The sequence below is a fragment of the Rosa chinensis genome, chromosome 5, assembly GCF_002994745.2.
Source record: "Rosa chinensis cultivar Old Blush chromosome 5, RchiOBHm-V2, whole genome shotgun sequence".
Taxonomy (NCBI): domain Eukaryota; kingdom Viridiplantae; phylum Streptophyta; class Magnoliopsida; order Rosales; family Rosaceae; genus Rosa; species Rosa chinensis.
Window position 1 is genome coordinate 66,490,829 of NC_037092.1, and position 23,097 is coordinate 66,513,925.

Here is a 23,097-nt window from a genome sequence, read left to right on the forward strand (position 1 = left end):
TCTGTGTTCTTATCTCCCCCTAACGATGGGAAGACTATCTCATCAAAGTGACAATCCGCAAATCTAGCGGTAAAGAGTTCACCTGTCAAGGGTTCAAGGTAGCGGACGATAGTTGGAGATTCATATCCAACATAAATGCCCATTCGTCGTTGGGGACCCATCTTAGTACGCTGTGGCGGCGTAATAGGCACATAAATGGCACACCCAAAAATGCGTAAGTGCGAGATATTAGGCTGGTACCCAATCACTAGCTGTAACGCAGAGTAAGATTGGGTGGCAGTGGGTCGTAGACGAATTAGCATTGCTGCATGCAATATTGCATATCCCCAAGCAGAAACAGGGAGATTGGTGCGCATAACCAATGTCTGTGCTATCATCTGTAGTCGTTTGATAGCGGCTTCTGCGAGACCGTTTTGGGTATGAACATAGGGAACTGGATGCTCTACACCAATCCCCAGTGACATGCAATAGTCATCGAATGTTTTCGATGTAAACTCCCCAACATTATCAAGTCGAATTGACTTAATAGGATAGTCAGGGTAGTGAGCCCGTAGACGAATAATCTGGGCGAGGAGTTTAGCATAAGCGGCATTTCGAGTGGACAATAGCGCGACATGTGACCAGCGTGTCGACGCATCAACCAATACCATAAAGTATTTAAAAGGTCCGCATGATGGTTGAATTGGTCCACAGATATCCCCTTGGATTCTTTGTAAGAACGGAATGAGTATTTTGGGATCCTTTGCGTAGGACGGTCTCAGTCCTAATTTCCCGAAGGAACAGGCTTTGCAGAAAGAGCGAGGGGCCTTAACAACCAATGAGGATTTTGGTTGGGCCTGAGCGTCCGTAGCGCTATTAGAAAGTGTGTGACTACATCTCCCATTTTGGCGTTAGAGCCATGGAAATTGGTGTGTGTGGCGTCATGGCCACTAGGAGGAATAACCATGGCGTCATGCTCATGGTTGGCGCCATTAATGGCATCATCACATGGGACGTGGGCGGCCTTATGGCGCCCCAAGACAGCTGCAGCTCCAGATGCTGCAATTGTTGCGGTCTTGCTAAGTCCTGGAATCAATTTTCGATTCTTGCTTCTTCTCACTCTGAAGAATGGATATCCGTGTGAAGTCTTTAGTATACGGAGCATCATATCACGACCAGGATGTCCTAGTCGGTCATGCCAAAGCCAATATGTGTCTGAATCCAAGAGATCTTCTCTTATGATATTATTGGATTCAATAGGTCGAATTGTAGTGACATAAAGTCCACTAGATTGACACATAAGCTTCTCTAAGATGCGCTTTCTTCCGCAATCATTAGAGGTAATGCAAAGGAATTCTATTCCGTTCTCACTATGCGTTTCCGCATGGAATCCGTTGGCTCTAATATCTTTAAAGCTCAATAAGGTTCAATTTGCCTTAGGAGCGTAGAGAGCTTCAGTGACTTTAATCAAAGTGCCATTAGGCAAAAGGAATTGGGCCATTCCATGTCCTTGAACTAAACTTGATGGCCCAGCCATCGTAGTCACAGATGAATATGTAGGCAACATTTCTAAGAATAATTGCCTATGTCGTAGAATGGTGTGCGTAGTCGCACTATCCGCAAGACATTGAAGTTCATCAATTCCTAAAAGAAAAAGCTCGTAATTAAAAAGGAGTCATAAAGAAAAAAACTCAACTTTTATTAATAAGCCAAACGGAATTACATCATCGTTTCTCTTAACCAAAGAAAATCTAATCCAATAAACTAGTTAATGCAAAACAATGGTAGTCGTCTAACTTCTTTCGGTAATTCCAATGTAAATGTGACCAGGTAAGTAGAGAGATGTCGGTGGAGCAAAGCTCGCTTAAGTACCACTTATCTCAAAACCTTTCTAGACATCACTTTTACATCGAGTACGCCTACTTTGAAGAAAGACTAACATCATTGGCATCTACTACAAAAGTAATATGGCAATTGCCTACATCTCTTGGAAAATAAAAAGACTTAATCAAAATCGCCAGTTTCTGGGTCTTGATCTTTGTAGTCTTCCACCCTTAGATCGAGATCTCCATCTTGATCTTCTTGCTCCATGTAATTTGCCTCCCTTGCTTCACGATACATCTTGTATGCGTTTGCAACGTTCTTGGATGCAGTACACTTCTTTGCCCAATGTCCACTTGATCCACATCTGAGACAAGCATCATTATGGTCAGGTTCCCTTGATCGAGGCACTCTGGGGGCGTTTTGTAGACGGTTATTGCCTTTGGTGGCGTTACCACCATAACCGGAGGCTTAGCCTCTCTCTCTCTTCACACGTTTACCTTCACGGTTCCGTGCACGCCTATCTTGGCGATTTCCTTCCTCTTTAGGGCGAGAATATGGACCAGAACGTCCAGAATTATCCCTACTCTTAGGGTTTCGCTCCTTGCGTCCTCCCTTGGGGGCGTGACTATAATTAGACTCCGGATTTGACTTGGTTCCCACGGGTCTAGAGTTATAGTTCTTCACAAGTATATTGTCGTGCTTTTCAGCTACGTTCATGGCACCAATTAGCTCATGAAATCTTGTGATGCGTCTAGCATTGACATCAATCCGATAGTTTTTGGCTATCATCAATGCAGAGACGGGGAAGGTGGAGAGAGTCTTCTCGATCAACATCGTATCAGTGATGTTCTGTCCACAGAATTCCATCATAGATTTGATACGAAATGCTTCTGAATTGTAGTCAAGTACAGACTTCAAATCACAGAAGCGGAGGCTATGCCATCTCACTTCTAAGTCTGGAAGCAGGGAATCACGGACGTTGCCAAAACGCTGCTCGAGTTCCACCCATAGTCTTCTTGGGTCTTCTTCATTGATGTACTCATTTTGGAGCGCGTCATTCATATGCCTTGTCGTGAGAATGATGGATTTAGCTTCATTCGCCTCTCTCGTAACTCTATTTGCTTCAAAAGCAGCAGCTTGTTGAGGAGTACGCACATCCTGACTTGGCTCTTGGATCGTACTCAGGATCCCATCAGCCTTAAGATGCTGGCACACATCACGGATCCACTTGTGGTATCCTGCGCCTGTTGTCTCTAGTGGAGCGAAGCTCAACTTGTTCAGGTTACTCATCCTGAAAAAACAACAAGAAAATAGGGTTAGTTTCGGAGCGAAGAAGGCTACCACGAAAAACTATATAATTTCTGAGCGTAGTCACTTCCAAGAAATTAGGGATTTTCTGAGCGTAGTCGCTTCCAAGAAAATCCGATTCCAAGAGGGGTTTTGGATTATATTGAAACGACGATGTATGTGGTCGATTGTTTTCTTCTCAACAAACTCTAAGTTTGGAGGACTCTACAAGCTCTAAGCTTGGAGTGAGTACGAACCCCCACAGTTCGGCTATCGGTCTCCCCTATGAAGAAGAAAGGGGGTAGAAGAAGGGATGTTGGAAGTCCCCGAGAAAAGAAGAAAAAACTTCAAAAACTTCAAAAACGGGAACTTTTAGAAAAATTTACCTTGAAAAATAGCCGGAAATCTTGACTGGAAAAAGTTTCTGTAGATGGCCGGAAAAAGGTCACCGGAGGTCGCCGGAAAAGTGGCCGGAAACTGGTGGCCGGCGGTGGTGGCCGGAGCTAGGCTGGGCTGTGCAGGGGCTATGCGGAGGCTGTGCAGCAGCTATACGGAGGCTGTGCAGGGCTCGTGCAGGGGCTGTCGGCAGTCTGTCGGCAGATGTCGTAGGGGTGTCGGCAGATGTGTGCAGGACTGTCGACAGCTATCGGCAGATGTGTGCGGGACTGTCGGCAGCTATCGGCAGGTGTGTGCGGGGCTGTCGGCAGCTTCTCGGCAGGTCTCGCAGACGCTTCGGCAGGTGCTCGGCAGGGCTCACAGACGCTTCGGCAGCTACACGGTAGATGCGCACAGGCTCTCGGAAGCTCTCTGCAGGGGCTCGGCAGGTGCAGAGACCGGTCCGATTTTTCCGACGGCCGGTTCAGGGGTTTTCCAGCCGGTTCCGGTGGTTCCGCCGCCGGTTCTGGGCTCCTTGGGATTAGGGCTTCGTTGTGTGGGGCAGTGGTTGCAGGATTTTGAGGGCTACGAAATTAGGGTTTCAGGGTTAGAGACTCATGCTGATAACGTGTTTTAGGGAATCAGAAATTGAGAGATAATTGTTGTGTATTCTCATTGATAATAGGAGCCTCTTTATATAGAGGATTACAATACATAGAATCTCAATCATACAAGGAAAGTAATTCTACATTGATTAGGATTCTAGATCCTTCTAATTAAATCATATTACCACTAGGTCAAGTAACCTAGAGTTTGGGCTAAACACAAATTAGGTTTTCCTTGAACAATAATCTCAAATGATTATTATGGTAATCTATAAAAATACAAAAAATATAAAATTGAGAAAGTAAGTGAGAAGAAAACTTTCACGTTTTCCTTCATTTCAAAAATAACACGTGCATTGGACGGATATGAGGTTAGCAATAATTTTCAGGCCCGTTCGGTTTCACCTGAAATCTGTCCCGTCGGGGCCCTATTAGTATTATTGGTCGTTGTAACAAAAAAACAAAAAAAGAAGAAGAGGGAACTGAAACAGAAAACCCATGTGTCTAATGAGTCTGCACTCTCCAGTAGAACAACCTTTTGTCGAATTGAACTGAGCTTTATCTATGAATCAATCCAATCGAGACTCAGATATGCTGAAGATGGTGATGATGATGCGCTGCAGCAGCGAAGGAGGTACGCCTTTTCGTCATTTAGGGTTCTCAAACCTCTGAACCAGTCGATTCCAGAACCAACCAAGTGGCCCAGATTGTTAGAGAGAGAAACCCACCACCCAAAATCGCTGATGTTGTAGATGCCCGCAAGGTCTGCGATGAAATGCTTCAAACTCGGCCTCTGCCCTCGCTTGTCCGTTTCCCTCAAATCTTGGGTCAACTCGTGAAATTGAAGCATTATTGGGAAGCCATCACTTTGTACAAAGTACAAACAAATGCGTCTTTGCGAATTAGTCCTGATGTTTATTCTCTAAGTATAATCATGAACTGCTATTCTCGTTTGAACCGAATTGGGTTCAGTTTATCTGTCTTGGCTCAATTCTTCAAGTTTGGTCTTGAACTAAATGTCACCACCTTCACCACCCTAATCATCGGCTTTTTTATTCAGAATAAAGTAGCTGAAGCAGCAGCAATTTTCAGCAAAATGGTGGAGGCAGGTATTCAGCCCAATGTGGTCACTTTCGGCACATTGATAAAGGGCCTGTGTATCAAGGGTAACAATGTTGCAGCTATTCAATTACTCAGAAAGATGGAACAAGGACATTGTAAGCCTAATGTAGTTGTCTATAACACCATCATTGACAGTCTTTTTAAGGATGCAAGGACGCGTTGAACCTTTTCTCAGAAATGGTAAGAAGGGGTATCACCCCAACCGCCATTACTTACAACTCTTTGATTAATGAAACTTGCAAAGTAGGTAGGTGGAAAGAAGCTACAAGATCAGTCAAAATATCTTTCCAGATGTGCACACCTTCAATGTCTTGGTTGATGCACTTTGTAAGGAAGGGATGGTGGAGCAAGCAGAAAGTGTGATTCAGATGATGAGTCAAAGAGATAGAATCACTTACAGTTCGCTTATGAATGGTTACTGTTTGCGAGGAGAAATGGACAAGGCAAAAGAAGTCTTTGATCTGATGATTAACAAGAAATTCATGGTTGATGTTCACAGTTATAACATATTGATAAACGGATATTGTAAGCAGAAACAGATTGATTAGGCAACAACGCTTTTTCAGGAATGTCTTGTAACGGACTGGTTCCAGATACCGTTACTTATACCACTCTTATCGATGGTTTCTGCAAAGTGAGGAGGATACAAGCAGCAAAGAAGTTGTTCTCTAATATGCAAGCTCTGGGCCAACTTCCAAATTTTCAGACTTATGCAGTTTTACTGAATGGCCTATGTAAGAACTAACAACCTTCAATGGCAATTGAATTGGTTAGAGAGATGGAAGGCAAAAAGTTGGATCTGGATATTGTAGTGTATAATATTCTTATTGAGGGTTTCTGCATAGCAGGAGAAGTTGAATCTGCAAGAGATCTCTTCTTTGGTTTATCATCAAAACGACTCCAACCTAATGTGAGGATGTATAATACTATGATTAGTGGATTTTGTTATGGAGGCCTATTAAGTGAAGCAGAAAAGTTGCTCAAGGAAATGGAAGATAAAGGCTATCCTCCATATGGTTGTACTTATAACACAATTATTCGAGGATTGATTAATAACAATGAGACACTGCAGGCAATGGAACTAGTTCAACAAATGGTGGAGAGTGGTTTCTCTGCAGATGCATCAACTGTGGAATTGATAGTTGGATTATTGTCTATAGAGAAAGTAGATCCTGCTTTGTTGCCATTGTTGAAAAGTTCATTATGAACTGCATTTTCATCATTAAAATGGAACTTTCTGTATTACTGTCGTATAGCAATGTAAGTTCCATTCTATTGCAGGTACTTGCTTGATTTGTTTGGCTATGAGTATGACTGAACTGAACACTGTAAGCTGCCAGTTATTTTGTGCAGTACTGGATACGATATATGAAAGTGCAAATATGGGCTTTTGGACACTGGAAATGAGCTAATTGATTGTTGTATGTTGTGTTTATGGAAACATTTGTCCTGGCAGGATGGCGAATGACAAAATTGAGGTAGCAGTAGTCATATGGAACACTAGAACGTAATTTTTATTCTTGCTTTGGATTTACAACTTTTAACTGAAAACATGCTACTAGAAGTTGGTTTTAACCATCAGGCTGGTATGAATGTCGATGATACGACATAACACTCTCTCCTGCAAGCTATCCTTAGGCTGTATTTTGGATGTTCTCTTAGTAGTGCATTTCCTTGGTGCATTATCAGAAGAGATGTTGACAAAGTTGTATATACAACCGGTTATATATGTAAGAATTTGTATTCCTCCACAGTTTATAGTATACATCTCTTTCTTGCTCATTTCAATAGGCAAAGTCCTGTTTGATCTATATTTACTTGTACATTTTTTCTAAAACCCAAGTCCCATTTGCCTTTATATATAGGTGTCAGGTTGTTAACTACCACTCAACACTCATAATTAGCAGAATTCTAGCTTTGCTTCTTCATTGTTAGGTTGTTCTTGAAACCTGTTTTCAAAAGCCCTCGTTCTTGTTTCTTCAACCATGGCAAGCCAGCTTCATCATTTCAAGCTTATCTACTACTGTATGCTGCCTTGCGTATATAACCAGGATACTCCACATTGGTATGATTACACTGGAAAATTTATCCTCTTATGTAAATACATGCTACTGATTACCTTCAATAGCTAAGCTAAACTTTCAGACCCAAAAAAAAAAAAGAAGGAAGCTAAACTAAAACACGACACTTTGATGAGCAACCACATTACATGACCGAAGGCATAAGAAAAAACATCATGATCGATGCTTAATCTATTCGTTTTTCAAGTAGCTACACAAACTGAAAAATACCAGTTTGAGTATTAGACTCAGAGAATTCAACTTTCAAAAGCTATCTATTATCTGCAGAAGATTAGAAATAATTTCGGCTTGTCTTGGAGAGAAAATGCTAGGCAAGAAAACAATTTTTACGACCCTGGTATTACCCTTGGCATTGCGCTTAACAACACTGGCATTCCCAATTCATTGTAAAAGCACCACTCGTTTAGTTTTGTACACTCTAGAAGAACGCATCCACCTACGTGTTCGAATTAAAGTCTCCAAGTATAAATAGACCTTGAGCTGCTAGTGAGTTAATCTTCCCTAATCCTTTTCTGTTTTTCTTAGAATCTAAACATTCATTGAATGAGAGAGAGGTTACAAACAAAGAGCCATACATGGCCTCGTTAAAACTTTATACAAATAAAACTTTAGATTTATAGTACTCCAGTTTTAGGTAATATGTCCCCCCTCACTATACAATCATCCTTAAATTATTAATAATAATTTCGAGCCTGAGACTGAGTTCGGTTAGATTGGGTTCCAAATTCTTGTTAAAAAAAAATAAACAAACAAAGATTTATTATTTAAAAATATCTTATATACATAAAATATAATATATAAAAAGAGTACGTACAACATCCTCAGATAATAAATAATAAAAGATACATTATTAATTAAATTAGCCTCATCTATCTCCATCCTCACTCAGATCCAAATCCCTCATTACACACTCATTAAGCATTACGACTAAATATCCGCTTGTTTATAAAAATAAAATTAAAATTAAAAGAGAGAGAGAGAGAGAGAGAGAGAGAGAGAGAGAGAATGAATAGACAAAAGATAGAGTCATGATGACGAGGGCAAGTAGATTTGGTCATCTCGAGTAAAATAACTCCTAAAATAGCCCCAACAACCAAACCCATATGGTTCAAAATTATTTGGCAGGCACTGTCATTTTCCAAAGGACATATTGTCATTCTCATATCCAAACCTAGTACCATATGATACAAAATTAAATGTAAAATTCCATGTTCCCATTCTATTGTTAGAACACCCATTGAAAATCTTGTCCCACTCAAATATTCAAATGTCAGTCCAATTTGCTCAAATTAACCAATAAAGAAAACCAGACAGCAGATTTCAAAAACAGAAGCTGCTGACTATTCTCTCACGCCCAAATCCTTACTTGGATTTGGTCTGCTAAGAAAAAAGAAAAATCCACCGTGAAATTTGTGCTCATGCAAAGTCATGTTTCACTGAAATTTAAATCCTTGAGGGGAGGAAAACCCATCAGCGCCAATAATATTATAATTATTCCTCTCTAATTTAATACTCCCAAATTGAAAACACAAATATCTACCTGAAAAATCTAAGCTGTAGTCATAGCAGAATATGTTGAAATCATCCAAAGCCTGTAACCAACAAACCAGTCAGAGTTCAGACTGCCCAAACCATCAAACATCTCTCTCTCACTCTCACTCTCCCTTTAAAATTTATATGGAAATGATTAAATAAAAATTCCATGGCAACCTCTGCAAGTTTTTTGTCTTGGTTAGCAAACAAAATCTGGGATTTCAGAAAAAAAGAAGAAGAGATCATATCATGACATATCTTAATACAAAACTTAATAGAGGACTGAAACTGACATTTTGAGTCTCTGATGATAACTAAGTAAACAAATTAAATTTAAAGTACCCTATGCTTTTTAGTTTTGGTAATTTCTGGGTGAGTACCACTTGATTTTAAACTAGGGGAAGAAGTCCATGCCAAGATGGATTTGCAAGTCCATTCCAGCTCTCTCTTCCCGAGTTATCATACTGATCATGATGAGCACCACCACCACCACCACCACCACCCATGTTCAAGTTGTGATGATCTCCATTGTTCATCTGCCATGGAAACCCCCACAAGACTCTGTTGTTGTTGGTCTCAATATCTCTGCTCAGCTCTTGCTTCATTGTTGTGACCGTCACAGCTGTTGTGGTTGCTACATTGCTCAATTCCTCATAAGGGTGCAGCCCCATTTCTCCGCAAACCCCATTGTCCATTTCCGCCTCACCCACCATGGCGTTCCCCCCACTTGATCCAAACCCATAATACAAGTTGTTCTGGAAGCTGTTGCTGTTGTGGGTTTCGAGAAACCCAGTCCGGAGAGCATCCAGAAACCCTGGCGATGCTGATGCAGACGAACCGTTCGACAAAATGTCGCTGTGGGAATTGGTGGTTGGGTTTCCTAACATGGATAGGTGATCATCATAACCCAACTGCCCACATGACCTCTGGAGCCTAGCAAAGGCAAGACTGAGGTCATTGGAGTCGTAGGAGAGCGATGGGAGGAGCGGGTTGGAGTTGGGAGTGAGTGGTTGTTGAGGGTCTTGCGACGATCGCTTCGATGAGGATCTCTTGTTCTTGCGGCAGCCACCGCCCACCGGAACGTTCCGCAGTGTGCCGCCTTTGGTCCAGTACCTCCTGCAGGACTTGCAGAAGTACCTGGGCTGGGTGAGGCTGTAGTTGTTGTAGTAGCAGAACTTGGTGTTGGTGGAGTCACATCTTGGACACTTGAGGGCTTGTTCTGGTTGTGGCCTTGGTTTTCTCTGGTCTGTTTGCTGCTGGGATTTTGAGCTGACCAACATGTCTAGGGAATTATGAGCTTGCATATCCTGAAAGGTGGATCCAAAGGAGTTAATTAATTAGAATACAAAATGATGATAGATTATATTCTAATCTTGGCTTTTAAGTCATATATGGTCACTTGATTGAACACCTGATAGTTCATGATACATGTGTTGAAAGTCATAACTGTCATAATGACATGTAATGCTCATCATCATGATATATTAAAACCAGAGAATTTAACTAAATTATGATCACAACACACTTAATTTCATGTTTGCTTCCTTCTTTTCATGAACAATCAGAACCGATTAATAACAAATTACCGACCGAATTTAATTAATTAAAAATTAGTTGTGCTGTTTAAGTGTGAAAATTTAAACCAAAACATGAAAATCAATTGGGAAAATCAGAAACGTACAAAAACCCAAGGGAATTTTTATTTCCATATATGTTACTTTACCTACTCAAGCACAAAAAGAACTGAAGAAGAAGGAAGGAGGAGGGATATCAGGCATTATAACAGTAAAACAAAACTCGAACATCATCAATTCCCCCTGTGGAAAATGAATACTTCTTTCTTTACAAATTCGACCCGGCCGAGAAAGCCAGAATCAGAATTAAAAACAAACCCAGATAGAGACTAAGGAAATGAAAAACGCTTCAACAAGATCATGCTATCACTCAAAACCAAAACTCAAAAGCTTCAACAAGATCATGCTATCACTCAAAACCAAAACTCATGTCCTACCTGGTTTTGTTGTCCGCTTGAAGGATCCATAAGCTCATGCACTGATGAAACACTCCCCCAAAATTGAAAGAGAGAATGGCTTAGTTTGTGTACTAAACAGGAACTGGAAGATGGGAGAGTAAAGAGACTTCTGGGTTTTTAAGAAAAAGGATGGCAGTAGTCACATGCAAAGCGAGGATATATATAAAGCAAAGCAAACCCACAACAGACTGACAGAGAGGCTTAGAGAGAGAGAGAAGCTTAAATTAGGTAAAAATAAAAATGATGGGTTCTGCCGTACGAAAGATGATAATGGATATGAGAGGCGGTTTCGGGGTTCTGGCTAGGTAGCTTGCACGCAGAGAAAGAAAGAAAGGAAAGCTTGATCGAGTAGTAGTAGTAGTAGAAGGGTAGCGAGTCCCACAGGTCCGCAACGGTTTCTTTATATAATGGAGAGCCAGCTACTGTTCATGAATCATGATGGTGATTCAGAGATAGCCAGGCAAACCTCGCTTGCTCTCCTACGCATGTGGGCCCCACTATCGCGTGGATTGCAACAATTTTTTTTTGTGTGCGGGTCCCCACCGGCTGACCCCTCCCACTCCCACCACCACCCCCACCACCGCTCGCCTCCAATTCCTTAGCCTACTTAGTCCCCTCTCTCTCTCTCTCTCTCTCTCACCTCGAGCGCAATCCTCGTGTTCCAAAAACAAAGAATTAAGAAAATAATAAGACAGCAAAGGAAAATAGAGATTTGGTCTAAGCAAGCAAAGAAGGAGAAAAATATGTGGGCACTTAGGTTTTGGACTGTAGTGGGGGGGAGGAGGGACCCACTGAAGGACTGGTGAAATTATTTGAATTGGTTCAATGGTTGTTGTTGTTGCTGGGATTGATCCAGATTTTTGATGATGTGGACAAGGTGATGATGTTGGGGACAGGCAGGGGACAGGTTTTGATTGAGACGCAAGACAAGGAATATTTCTTTCCTTAGTTTCTTCATTCTTCGTTACTATTATTACTCGTAGATCGACGACATGGCTAGAGTCCTAGAGAGACTGAGCTATTTAGCCTACTATGGCTACAGGGAGAGAGAAAGCAGCTCTGCAATTCGTTGCTTTGGTCTTGCCGTGTAGTCATGCATGCTTCGCGGTCCATCTATGGGAGCCTTTTGCGACTAGTCCTAATCATCCTCAAAGTAATATACCACCATAATTCACATCCCCTCCTCTTTGTACCAAGTAGTACCAACTCTGTAGTGTGTCCCAACTACTAGCTGTGCTGCTGTATGAGAGTTTGGTCTCAATCTTCTCATACATCCAAAATTATAACCAGATCTTAATAGTTTATGTGCATATTTCAATGAAATTGTATGGAAATTGGGTGTTATATATACGAAATAGCTAACATGCATGTATATAAATTGACTCTTTTTAGTATGTTTTTAGAAAATTCAAGGGTCGATTCCTTAAACACGACATGAAACGTGATCACGGTTATATAAAATTTTCGTAACTCTTTATACTACTCGAGCAATTAAGATTCTATCAAAACCTTTTAATCAAGATTAACCGATTGACTTAGCTAGTTGGCATTGCTTATTAAACTAGATAAACATAAGATCAATTTCAAGCACAACATAGCTTCGTTATAAATAAGATATTCAGAAAATATGTCGGCTTAATGTTTCAATCGAGACATTAATTTATATTTTCACCATTTGCTTCTCTTGACGAGGAAAGCTCATAATAACTTCTTCATCAAATCACATCGTGGATGTGTGTGTTCTTGTGTATAGTCTAATCCCACTAACAACAAGATGCTTCTCTTAAAAGTGCATTTCCAATTTTCTTTCATTTTCCCGGTAAAGAGTAGTGCCCTACTCCCCCGAGAAAGCAAAGGCTGGCTAACTTAGAAATCCAATCCATCGTATACAAAGACCAAGACCAAGATCAAATTAACAATCATGATTCACATTTTGTTTTCTTGCATAAATTGGCAGGCTATCTTCTTTTTAACTAAATTAAGCGTCAAAATCAACATGACCTAGGCAATGTTTTCATGTCACGAAGAAAACGAAGCGATCTTTGTCGTTCTAAAAGGGTCTATTACTTAATCATTCACACTAGGCATTTCATCAACACCAGCTTTTCCTTCTTCGTCTCTATGATTAAAGCTAATGAAAAATTAGCACAATTAGTTAATTAACTTGTTTCTTAATCAAATTAAGCTGCATCATTACTTTGTTATCCACATGCAACCCATCATGGGGGTCGATAGCTCAATCAAATCGGAATCCGACGGCTCAGATTTGAGCAGCTTTACAAGTGTTGAAGTTACGATATAGGGACCAAGATTCTTGGAGTAGCTAGCGGGAAACACAATGTACAAACCACTAATTTGTAGTTGCATGTTATAATATGTCAGAAAAACTATGACATGTACCGGAGAAAATGATAAACAAACAATGATTGAGACCACCATGATCGATCACATTCTTTGGATCCTATGAGAATTTTGTCTTAGACTCCAAGAACCCAAGAAAGATACGAATGATCGATCATTTTTAAACAATTTACATAAGTAAAGGCTAGGGGAGACAAAACTCATTAATTTGAAGATATTTGAGGGTTAAGGTCTAAATCAATACTAGGATTGCAATTTAATTAGCTTATCAAAAGAAGACAAATCGAATAAAAAATGAGAATACATCCTTTGTAGCCTGTAACCTACAATAACAGTGCAACCACACCTCCGCCACAACATCTTCTATCCACATAAAACCAAAAACCAACCTCTTTCACAGTAACTGCCCAGATAATTGAGGAATAAGAGGATATTGGCTCTTTATTAAATAGTTAATTCAAGTCTAAATGTCTAATAGACTTTCGAACTGCATCGAAATCAATTGTCAAGTCTAAATGTTTAATAGACTTTCGAACTGCATCGAAATCAGTTGTCAATCAATGCAAGACAGTTCAATTTTAATGGTCATTTGTGAAAAATCAATTATACAATAATAATAAAATAACAAACAAAAGATTATATAAAGTCACGTCATTCGTCAAGTAAGTTGGTATCTTCAAAAATTAATAAATAATAACAATGCTGAAGCTTATCTTTTTCGATAACAATACTTAAGCTTATTGATAGTAATCTTTTATTAGTCAGATGATTATGATGATCACAATTGACGAGTAAGAACACAGCACTTTGGGTGCAAAATTTACAAAAATTCCGTTGGGGCCTTCCATGGGTGATGCATCAGTGTGGGGACAATGGAATGATATGGGGATTTGATCAGTCAAGTTAGTTGACTGGTCAAATGGATCAGTCAAAGACAATACTGGGGTAGCTAGCTAGGGCCCAAGTTTAAAGCCAAAGTGGTCACCGGTGAGGTGGGAAACCGTGCCGGGAAACACAATATGATAGGCCTGACTGGACTACAGGAATAGGGAGTATCAGAGTATGCGTCTTCTGTCAAGTAAAGAATGTTGGCATGCATCCTCGTTCTCGTTCTCACTCTATCTATGCTTGGAGAGAATCTCTTGGGATTTTTGGCCAACTATTCACACCTAGGATTTGGTTGGGATTTCGTACGGCTGCTGCAGCTTATTGTTTAAACAACGACATGGTTTTGTTTGTTGGGGAATTTCATAGTGATCTTTGAAAATAATAGGGATTGAGGGGGATGACTTTACTCATATATGGTCACTTAGTCGTACATGGGGATTTTAGGTTCATAGAACCCATCGTGGTTGTTGGTGAGTCTAGGTTTAATAGAAGAGAGAAGAAAGTAAGGGAGTTGCTCGTGGTTGCATTCCACCCTAAAATTGTTGTAAATTAGAATTTACAGTGGTGTTCACCTGGTCAGTTATTGATAAAAAAAACTATGCTCAATCACCTCTAAAGGTAAATCTAACTGTTGAAAACAAACAACTCAACTTAAAGTCCACAATGAATTTACATTTAATAGTGGTTGAGCATATTTTCCTTAATGAGTTACTGATCAAGTGAACATGCTTGTTAAAATATAGGTCTGCTCTAACAAACTGATGTCTGCGTTGTTGTTGTAATGGACATAGAGATTTTTTTATTTTTTTTTCATAAATTGATCAAGGTTTCAATGAGATCAATGCATTTTTTATATCATAATCAATGTTATGATTCAATGAAATTGTGCTTTCTGAAACAAAGATTTATTAATTGAGTTCTATATGACATTTAGGATCAAGTTTTTGTATATAAAACATCATGATTTTGGGTAGGTTTTTCTTATATCACATTTAAATTATGACAGAATGTACATAAATTTTTTTTTTTATATGGTCACGTACATATGTCATGTTTGATGTGAACTAGTATTTTAACATATTAGGATTTTGATTCGATTTGGATGGTGTCTTGATGGCTAAGTTAAGTAGCATGATATACAAAGAAGTTTTTCTTATTGGGACACGAGTCAATGCGTCTTAGTCTTTTGGAATTCTTGTAATGTCCAACACCTGTCGATTATGACAGAAATATATAATATATAATTATGAGGACTTTTGGATCGCCATCTATCATGGCACCTAATATCTTCAGTAAATTTTATTGTGACATCAATTGACTTATATGAAGAATGTGTATCTATGACCTAACTGATCATAATTTTATATTTTCATATCTGACGCATATATATATATATATATATATTAATTGGGAGTGAGGTAGCAAGTCATCTCAGTTACGTTAGCAAGTTAGTAACACACCCACCCACCTAATCAGTATTGGGACCGAGGGACAGAGGTCCACGAGAGTATCCCAGTAAAGCCAGACTAATCTTCCGCAGCAAGCGCACTAACCAGAAGTCCCCTCAAACCCACTGGCCACAAACTGGTGGGAGTTGGGATTCGAACTCTAGACATAGGGGTTCCATAAGAGGCAGCTCGACCAACCTTACCACACCAGTTGGTTTGACGCATATATTTTCTGATAATTGAATATGTAATTAAATTAATTCTTAAATTAAATTTTTTAGTGTGTGCAATATTATAAACATAATCTACAGAGGTCATCATTTGGCCCGCGGGCCTAAAAGCCCATGGGCACCCTCCCGGCCTAGTGGGCAAAAGCCCTGCCCGACTCTTAGTAAAACCCATCTCGGCCCTGCCTATTAGGCACAAGGCAGGGCTAGGGCTAAGGGTTCAAAGCCCAGACCCAGCCCATTAAAGCCCGCAGGGCCCGACCTTATAAGCCCGCCTGAAAGCCCATTCAATTCTCGTAGTTATATTGAACTAATTATTGCATCAGGCCATATGTTATTTTAATTTTGTATTTTATTTTGGTCAATCATTAACATATCATAATTTTTTCATAACTTTTTGTATTTCTTTTAATAAAATAATATGACATATAAATATAATGGGCTCGGCCCTGCCCACCCAAAAAAGCCCAGCCCAGCCCGACCCATCCAGGCCCAACCCAGCCCTAAAAAGCCTGTAAGGCCATGGGCCTTGATTTTTAAGAGAAGCCCGGCCAGAAAAATTAAAAAAAAATGTTTTGGCCATGCCCGAGCCCATTAATTTTGGGCTGGGCTGGGCCGGCCCATTAGTGACCCCTAATCTACTGCTTGCACTATAATTTTTTTTTTTTTTTGGGCAAAAGTTACAAATAATACCCCAATTTAAAGTCATTATACACTTTGGTACCTCATCTTCTAAATATATCACTTTGGTACCTAAACTTATTACTTATGTATAACATTCGTACCTGCCGTTAATAACACCGTCAACTCAAGTGCCATGTAGTTTTCTGCCATGGGTATTTTTGTCTACTTATGTTTTCCCACCAAAATTTCATGAGAGAAGATCTAAAATTCCTTTCTTTTTGTTGAAAATAAAATCTGTCATCAAGGAAAACATTATATTTGGGTTTATGGAAGATCAATTTAAGTTATTGTACTGAAAATTTTGACTTATTACTATGATCCTAGGAAAAAGATTAATTAAAATGAGAATAGGTGAGAGATTTATCATTTTTCAGCCTGCTAATCCACAAATAGAGAGTGATTTGGATGAGATCAAATTATCTGCTAGCTTTATTAATTGTTGATTCTATATCATCTTATCTTAGCTCTTCAAGTGTAATTTGTTGGGTAGATACTAGTTTTCTTTCAAGTTTTGGGCTTTGAGCCTTTTCCTTTTTAATTGAAGAACTCTTCAGAAAAAAAAAATGCATGTTCAATTCATTATGCATAATTAATTTCAATATCAATCATAGTAGATTGTTTAGTAGAGTTGTAGAAGTTGCTAGAAACTTTTAAGATCTAGAGTTGTTGTAGTTATTTGCTTACTTTTTAAATATAAATTCATGGTCGTTTGGTTTCTTCGACATTGAAGAAGGATGCAACAAGTGTTTTTATTTTTTATTTTTTAAAATAAAAACAAATATGAATTAACGTAGTGAGTGTTTGTTAAGTGGCAAATACCATGAGATTTTTGGTGGAAAACATAAATGGATGAAAATACCTATGACAAAAAGCTACATGACACTTGAGTTAACAGTGTTATTAACGGCTTGTATGAATGTTATGCATAAGTAATAAGTTGATATATTTAGAAGATGTGTTATCAAAGTATAGAATAACTTTAAGTTGAGGTACTGTTTTTGACTTTTTTTTTTTTTTTTTTTTTCAATGATTAAAACAACAAAGGCTAAAAAAAGGGCTCTTTTAATTAAACTACCGACACCAAAAATATCTAAATAGAAAGCATTTCTAGCTTGAGGAGGAACTTGTTGAAACCAAACTTTTGTAATGACAGTATGTCCTAAGTGAGCAAAGACATCTGCTAAAAAATTAGCATCTCTCAATCATTTATTTTTTGGGGCAAAAGCCATTTCAAACATTAAGAAATTAGAAATTACAGGTATTGAACAATATAAATAAATAAATAAAAACTCAAAGCATTCAAGAGTGTGAACAAAGTAGGAAGTCTTTGGAGTTTCCAGAAGCGGGAGGAGGAGGAGCAAAGAAACAAGTAGGGACAAAGCTAGGGAGATTGAAATGGGTTGGTCCAAGGTGGGACCCAGGCTGATTATTCCCTGATCCCAACACGTGGCAGCCACAATGCGGCCAGGAGACGAATATCTCTGTTTACGAGGAAAAGAGCAGTGCACAGTCTTTGTCAAATACCACCTTGGGCCGCCTCTGTGGGCTTTTAATCTGGGCCCCACATGGAATTCTTCCTCTCTTCTCAAGTAAAGGATAATTCTCTCTCTGCAAATTTTGTCCAGTATTATAATGGGAAGATGACGGGGGAGAGAGAGAGAGAGAGACAGACAGAGATGAGGTTGGTTATTTTGGCACGTGGGAATGATGACGGGAGGTCACGCGGGGCACGAGAACGGAACGGGGACACGAATACGTAATACGTACGTGAGTGAGTTTTGGTAACGGATTCTGGGTTAAGGTGAGTTTCCTTTACAAAATACACTTCAAGTTGTATTTTATACCTGAGGACAACGTATGTGTGCAAAACTCTGTAACGTATGTATTTTATACATGTATGCTTGTTGCTGGAAACTCTGATCCTGAAGAGGGTTATCCTCTCTATATAATTGTTTTTATTTTTTTTTCATATAAAGCGCATCCATCATTTTTATTAAACTAGTTTCTGTTTTCTTGTTGGATCGACCAAGGTGAAATGTTTTGATCAGATTAGGTTTTGAGTTCAAAACGCACTCCTTGTATGGTAAGGGAAAACACATTTCTAACAATTTGAGGGCCAAGTTTAGGATTTAGAGAGATATCCTTCTTGATCCTCTAGAGAATTAAAGTTAATTCTATGCGGGTTACGAAACTCCAGAAGTAGGTTATAATTAAAAGAGAAACCCACCACTAGGGTCAAAACTTTTCTTCACCGGACAAAATGATACCCAATTTTCAAAAGTGATCAAAATGATACCTAAATTTTTAAAAATGATCAAAATGATACCTAAATTTTTAAAAACAAATCAACTTGATACCCAACTTTCAAAAGTGATCAAAATGATACCTAAAGTTTTAAAAACAAATCAATTTGATACCTCAGTTTATTTTTTTAGGGCTAAATACTAGTTACTACTCTGTAGTTTAGGTCCAAAATCAATTCAGTCCCTGGACTTCTAATTTCAATAAAAACACCCCTGTATTTTCAATTTTGATCTAATAGGTCCAATTCATTAATATTCTGTTATGAGTTCAAGTTATAGTTGGATTATTTGTTGAAAAACTATTTATTTAATAGATTTCTAATAGTAGGACTCACTCCAAAATTGACTATGCAGGCCACCTCAACACCACATCATAAAACATAGGCCATATATGAGCCACGTCAATAAGTTAAATGACTCAATTGTCTGAAGACTAACAAATTGGACATATTAGTTTAAACTTGAAAGTGCAAGGGTGTTCTTGATGAAATTAGAAGTTTAGAGATTGAATTGATTTTGGACCCAAACTACGTAGTAGTCAGTATTTAGCCCTTTTTTTTTAACTTTGTTAAATCAAATGCAAAATCAAGCACAAAAATTGAAGTGATTTGTGGTCAGAGGGCCATCAATCGTAGAAACAAATAAAGTTCGGATGTTTCCCAACTTCTAAAGAAACAAAGAAAAATGGGAAGAGAGAGAGAGGCAGAGATAGAAGAAGAAGAAGAGAATTAACAAAGTAAAATAAAAAATAATTGAAAAATAGTTTTTTGTGTAAAATATTATTATAACCCCATAAAATACTGCACCACACGTGATCAATTTTAACAAAAAGTTACAAAAAATTAAACCGAGGTATCAAATTGATTTGTTTTTAAAACTTTAGGTATCATTTTGATCACTTTTGAAAGTTGGGTATCAAGTTGATTTGTTTTTAAAAATTTAGGTATCATTTTGATCACTTTTAAAAATTTAGGTATCATTTTGATCACTTTTGAAAGTTAGGTATCATTTTGTCCGGTGAAGAAAAGTTTTGACCCTATTGGTGGGTTTTACTCTAATTAAAATGTAGACTTGTAACTAGTTAAATATCCCCGATGCAAAAATTAATAAATCCACCTCTCCTATTGAAAAATGTATTGTCTCGCTCGATTGTACTCCGCCTAATACTCATTGCAAACAACGTACACGCATTGAATTAATTTGAAGAATTTCGAATCTTCGATGTCGTACACTCGTACTGTTGGTCTACTCCAACTCTCCCAACATCTTTTGTTTAGATTATCTTTCCATTGCTGGTTTATTTGTAAAGATTCTTCCAAATTTTTAAAACTTTGCCGGTAATTATTGAATATTATAGTCGTAATTCTTTATATATAAGATTTCAGAGGGTACCTGAAGACTTGAAACATGTCAAAGAAAAACAATATACTAGAAATGAAAGTGATCAGGTGAATATATTCTTACCCCCTCGTTTTGTTTAAACAACAGGTATTTCTTGTACAACTGTACAAGTACAGGAGAATGCATTCAACGCAACACGTTTTGAGGAACAGTTTCTTCCTAAGACAATGAGAATGGAATATTTTTTAAATTAGTTTAATTGATGATTTGACTAGCAAATATACCTTGTCGGTATTAGCTTTTGTGCTAATTAAAGATGGATTATGAGAATTAATCAACCATACAGTTTTAGTTTAATTAGATTTATAGTAATTATACAAATTCTGCACTTTAATGGGTTCAAATGTTCAATTGATCCAGATGATCTGATCCAAGTATCCGAGTCCAATCCAGCATACCTAATGGGTTCTAACGGCATGGTGGTGGGTTTTAGTGATTGGACAACATGGTTTGGGCTTAGGAACGGTAAAAGTAACTTGGATATTGGAAGTTCCCAATTTCCCAACTGAACTCGACAATGAATCTCTTTCAAACAAATCATAATCATGAAATAAAGTAAATACGTTACTAATTACATCCTTCAAGCTCAAATGAAAAATGCTTTAGGTAAAGCCAAAGATTGTATCTAACCACCGAATGATCACCGAAGGATATTTTGAGATACCATGTAAATTAAACTCCGAAGTAAATGAAAAAATATCACTGAAAACATGTAGCTAGCGAACTAATAAAATAAATCAAATTAGAAGAGTATCACGCATCATTCCAATTAATATAACATAAGAAATTTAGAAATTAATCAACTTATTACAGTGACCTTAGTGATCTGAATTTACAAGCAAGTTCATGTAGCTCATTGGATAGAGCGTAAGTTTACCAAGCAGAAAGTCTAGTTCACCTTACTTGGCACACATTCAATATTTAGGTTTTGTAATCACATGCATTAGTTTGTTCCAATATAATTATTCGTCTTTCTTACAAGCAATCATATACTTAACTTTCATATAATGATGCATTTTATCCTCATCCTTTTCATTTAAATAACAAAGGCCGGCCAATTTTTTTCAGTGCTATATATTCATTGTCATGAAACCTGTGTTACCAAGTTTCTCACAAAAGTGGTATCATTCATGTCAAGGTTGTTGTGGTTTAAAAACCGTAGTTTTCTCATTGATATTCATTGTAATGTAAACTTTATGTTACCAAGTTTCTCACCAAAAGAGTTACAAGTTCATCCATGTCATGATTTTTCTCAAGTCACAAATGAAAATACGTGAAATTAAGATTATATATTTCATTTATGAGCGAAAGACATGAATTGGGTGACAAGTCTGTAACAACTTTTTTTATTAAAAAAATAAAAGTTAAATTATGAAGCAACAGAATATGTTTGGCCCACTCTTGGTTGTATCACAAGACTTTTTTATTACCCTCACTTATATTTATTATATTTTGTATTTGTTTTTCGAATGAGTAGTGCTAGGGATCCCAAAATTTTATACCAAAATTACTTACCAAATGAAATGGCACATGCCATATCATCAATTCTTTGGAATTTCTGTTGACATGGATTTCCTTGTTTGATATAAAATAAATTTCAAGTTTTTTTTTTAAGAATTAAGAAAATTTATATTAAATAAAAGTCACAATTAAACAAAATACCAAATTAATTTAGAAAATGAATAGATGCAGTTGTTATAGCAATCTAGCTCTCTGCAACCTTGATACCCAGATCAAAATATATATTAGAAAAAAAAAAAACAATTCCCACATGAAAGATTATAACTGGATCTTTGATGTTTGAGTTTTGAATCGATCTCTGCGAGTTTTCTTAATGTCTTTCTTTATTTCTTTCTTACCTAAACCTTTTGCAGGTTAATGAGGCCTTGAAACCATGGCTTATTCCGATCGTCATTGGATAAATAGAACTGAGCAGGGATGAGATCAACTAGCTTGTCCATAAATTGAGAATGCTGATGGGTAATAGACTTCAAATAAAGAATTGGATAAGAATCAATATTGGTCTCTCTATCCGTTTTATTCTTCATCATTTTCCCCATTTAAGCAAGATGAAGCCAATTAACGAACAACATTGGCTGCTCCTCACGAGAAGCAGTGTAATTATATTTGTAATTGCTTTGATTTTTGTAAAACATTAGGGTTTTGATAATATACAAAATATTTTCTCAAAAACATTCTGTTTTTAAATTGAAAATAAATAAATCCATGTCATTGAAATTTATGGAATGATATTGATGAAGTGTTGTATGCCACATCATTTGGTACTCAATTTTTATATAAATATTTGATGTCTCAAGCATTTTCCTTTTCGGATTGCAACTTTTCATTTTCACAACATTAGTTTCCATTGAGCTTGAGCTGCACAGTCCTAATAACTTTTTGGAAAATGTTCATTTAGGTCATTGTCAGTTAAAATTCAAAAGAAGCCTCATTCATAGTGGGCTTGGATCGGGCCGTACCGAGCCTTACTACATTATTAAATCGCAAGATCCAAGCTCGTCCATATAAAACGGGCCTCTTGGATCTTGCGGGCTTTTTGGGACTGGACCGGATAACCCTAATTTTTTCCGGGCCAGGCCTGACTTTATTTACAAAGAAATCTTTAAAGATACTATTTTTTCTTATTGACTTTTATTTTTATTTTTGTGTTCTTTCAAGAATGTGTTAGTACCTTACTATGTATTCATAGGGGCTGTAATTGTATGCTATTGCTACTTCCAAAGTTTAATAAAGAAAAATTGATAAAGAGTGATTTTGCTGTGCAGAAGCAATAATGTTAAATTGTTGTTGCACGAACGGATACACACACACACGTATTAATATAAATAGATATATCTCTGATGAAATTAATCATAAGGAAGATGTTTGGGTGCTTTGAATTCAAGAGCGAAGTAAAGGATGAGGGGAAATAATGTTGATAAAGGAA

The 23,097-nt window shown here is 37.8% G+C and overlaps 3 protein-coding genes across 3 annotated transcripts; 2 read left to right on the top strand and 1 right to left on the bottom strand.

The window, feature by feature from the left end:
* The first annotated feature begins 3,616 nt into the window (after window positions 1–3,616).
* Window positions 3,617–5,355, top strand: LOC112163883 (putative pentatricopeptide repeat-containing protein At3g16710, mitochondrial). The gene is made up of 2 exons (XM_024300147.1): window positions 3,617–4,063; window positions 5,071–5,355. The coding sequence occupies exons 1-2, from the start codon at window positions 3,617–3,619 to the stop codon at window positions 5,353–5,355; spliced, it is 732 nt and encodes a 243-aa protein (XP_024155915.1).
* A 591-nt stretch (window positions 5,356–5,946) lies between these two features.
* Window positions 5,947–6,399, top strand: LOC112163884 (pentatricopeptide repeat-containing protein At1g12620). The gene has a single exon (XM_024300148.1). The coding sequence runs from the start codon at window positions 5,947–5,949 to the stop codon at window positions 6,397–6,399; it is 453 nt and encodes a 150-aa protein (XP_024155916.1).
* Window positions 6,400–8,971: 2,572 nt separating this feature from the next.
* LOC112168321 (dof zinc finger protein DOF3.2) lies at window positions 8,972–11,228 on the bottom strand. The gene is made up of 2 exons (XM_024305444.2): window positions 10,818–11,228; window positions 8,972–10,113 (listed from the first exon to the last, which is right to left on the bottom strand). Exons 1-2 carry the CDS (start codon window positions 10,845–10,847, stop codon window positions 9,196–9,198), a joined length of 948 nt encoding a protein of 315 aa, XP_024161212.1. The 5' UTR covers window positions 10,848–11,228; the 3' UTR covers window positions 8,972–9,195.
* Window positions 11,229–23,097: the final 11,869 nt, after the last annotated feature.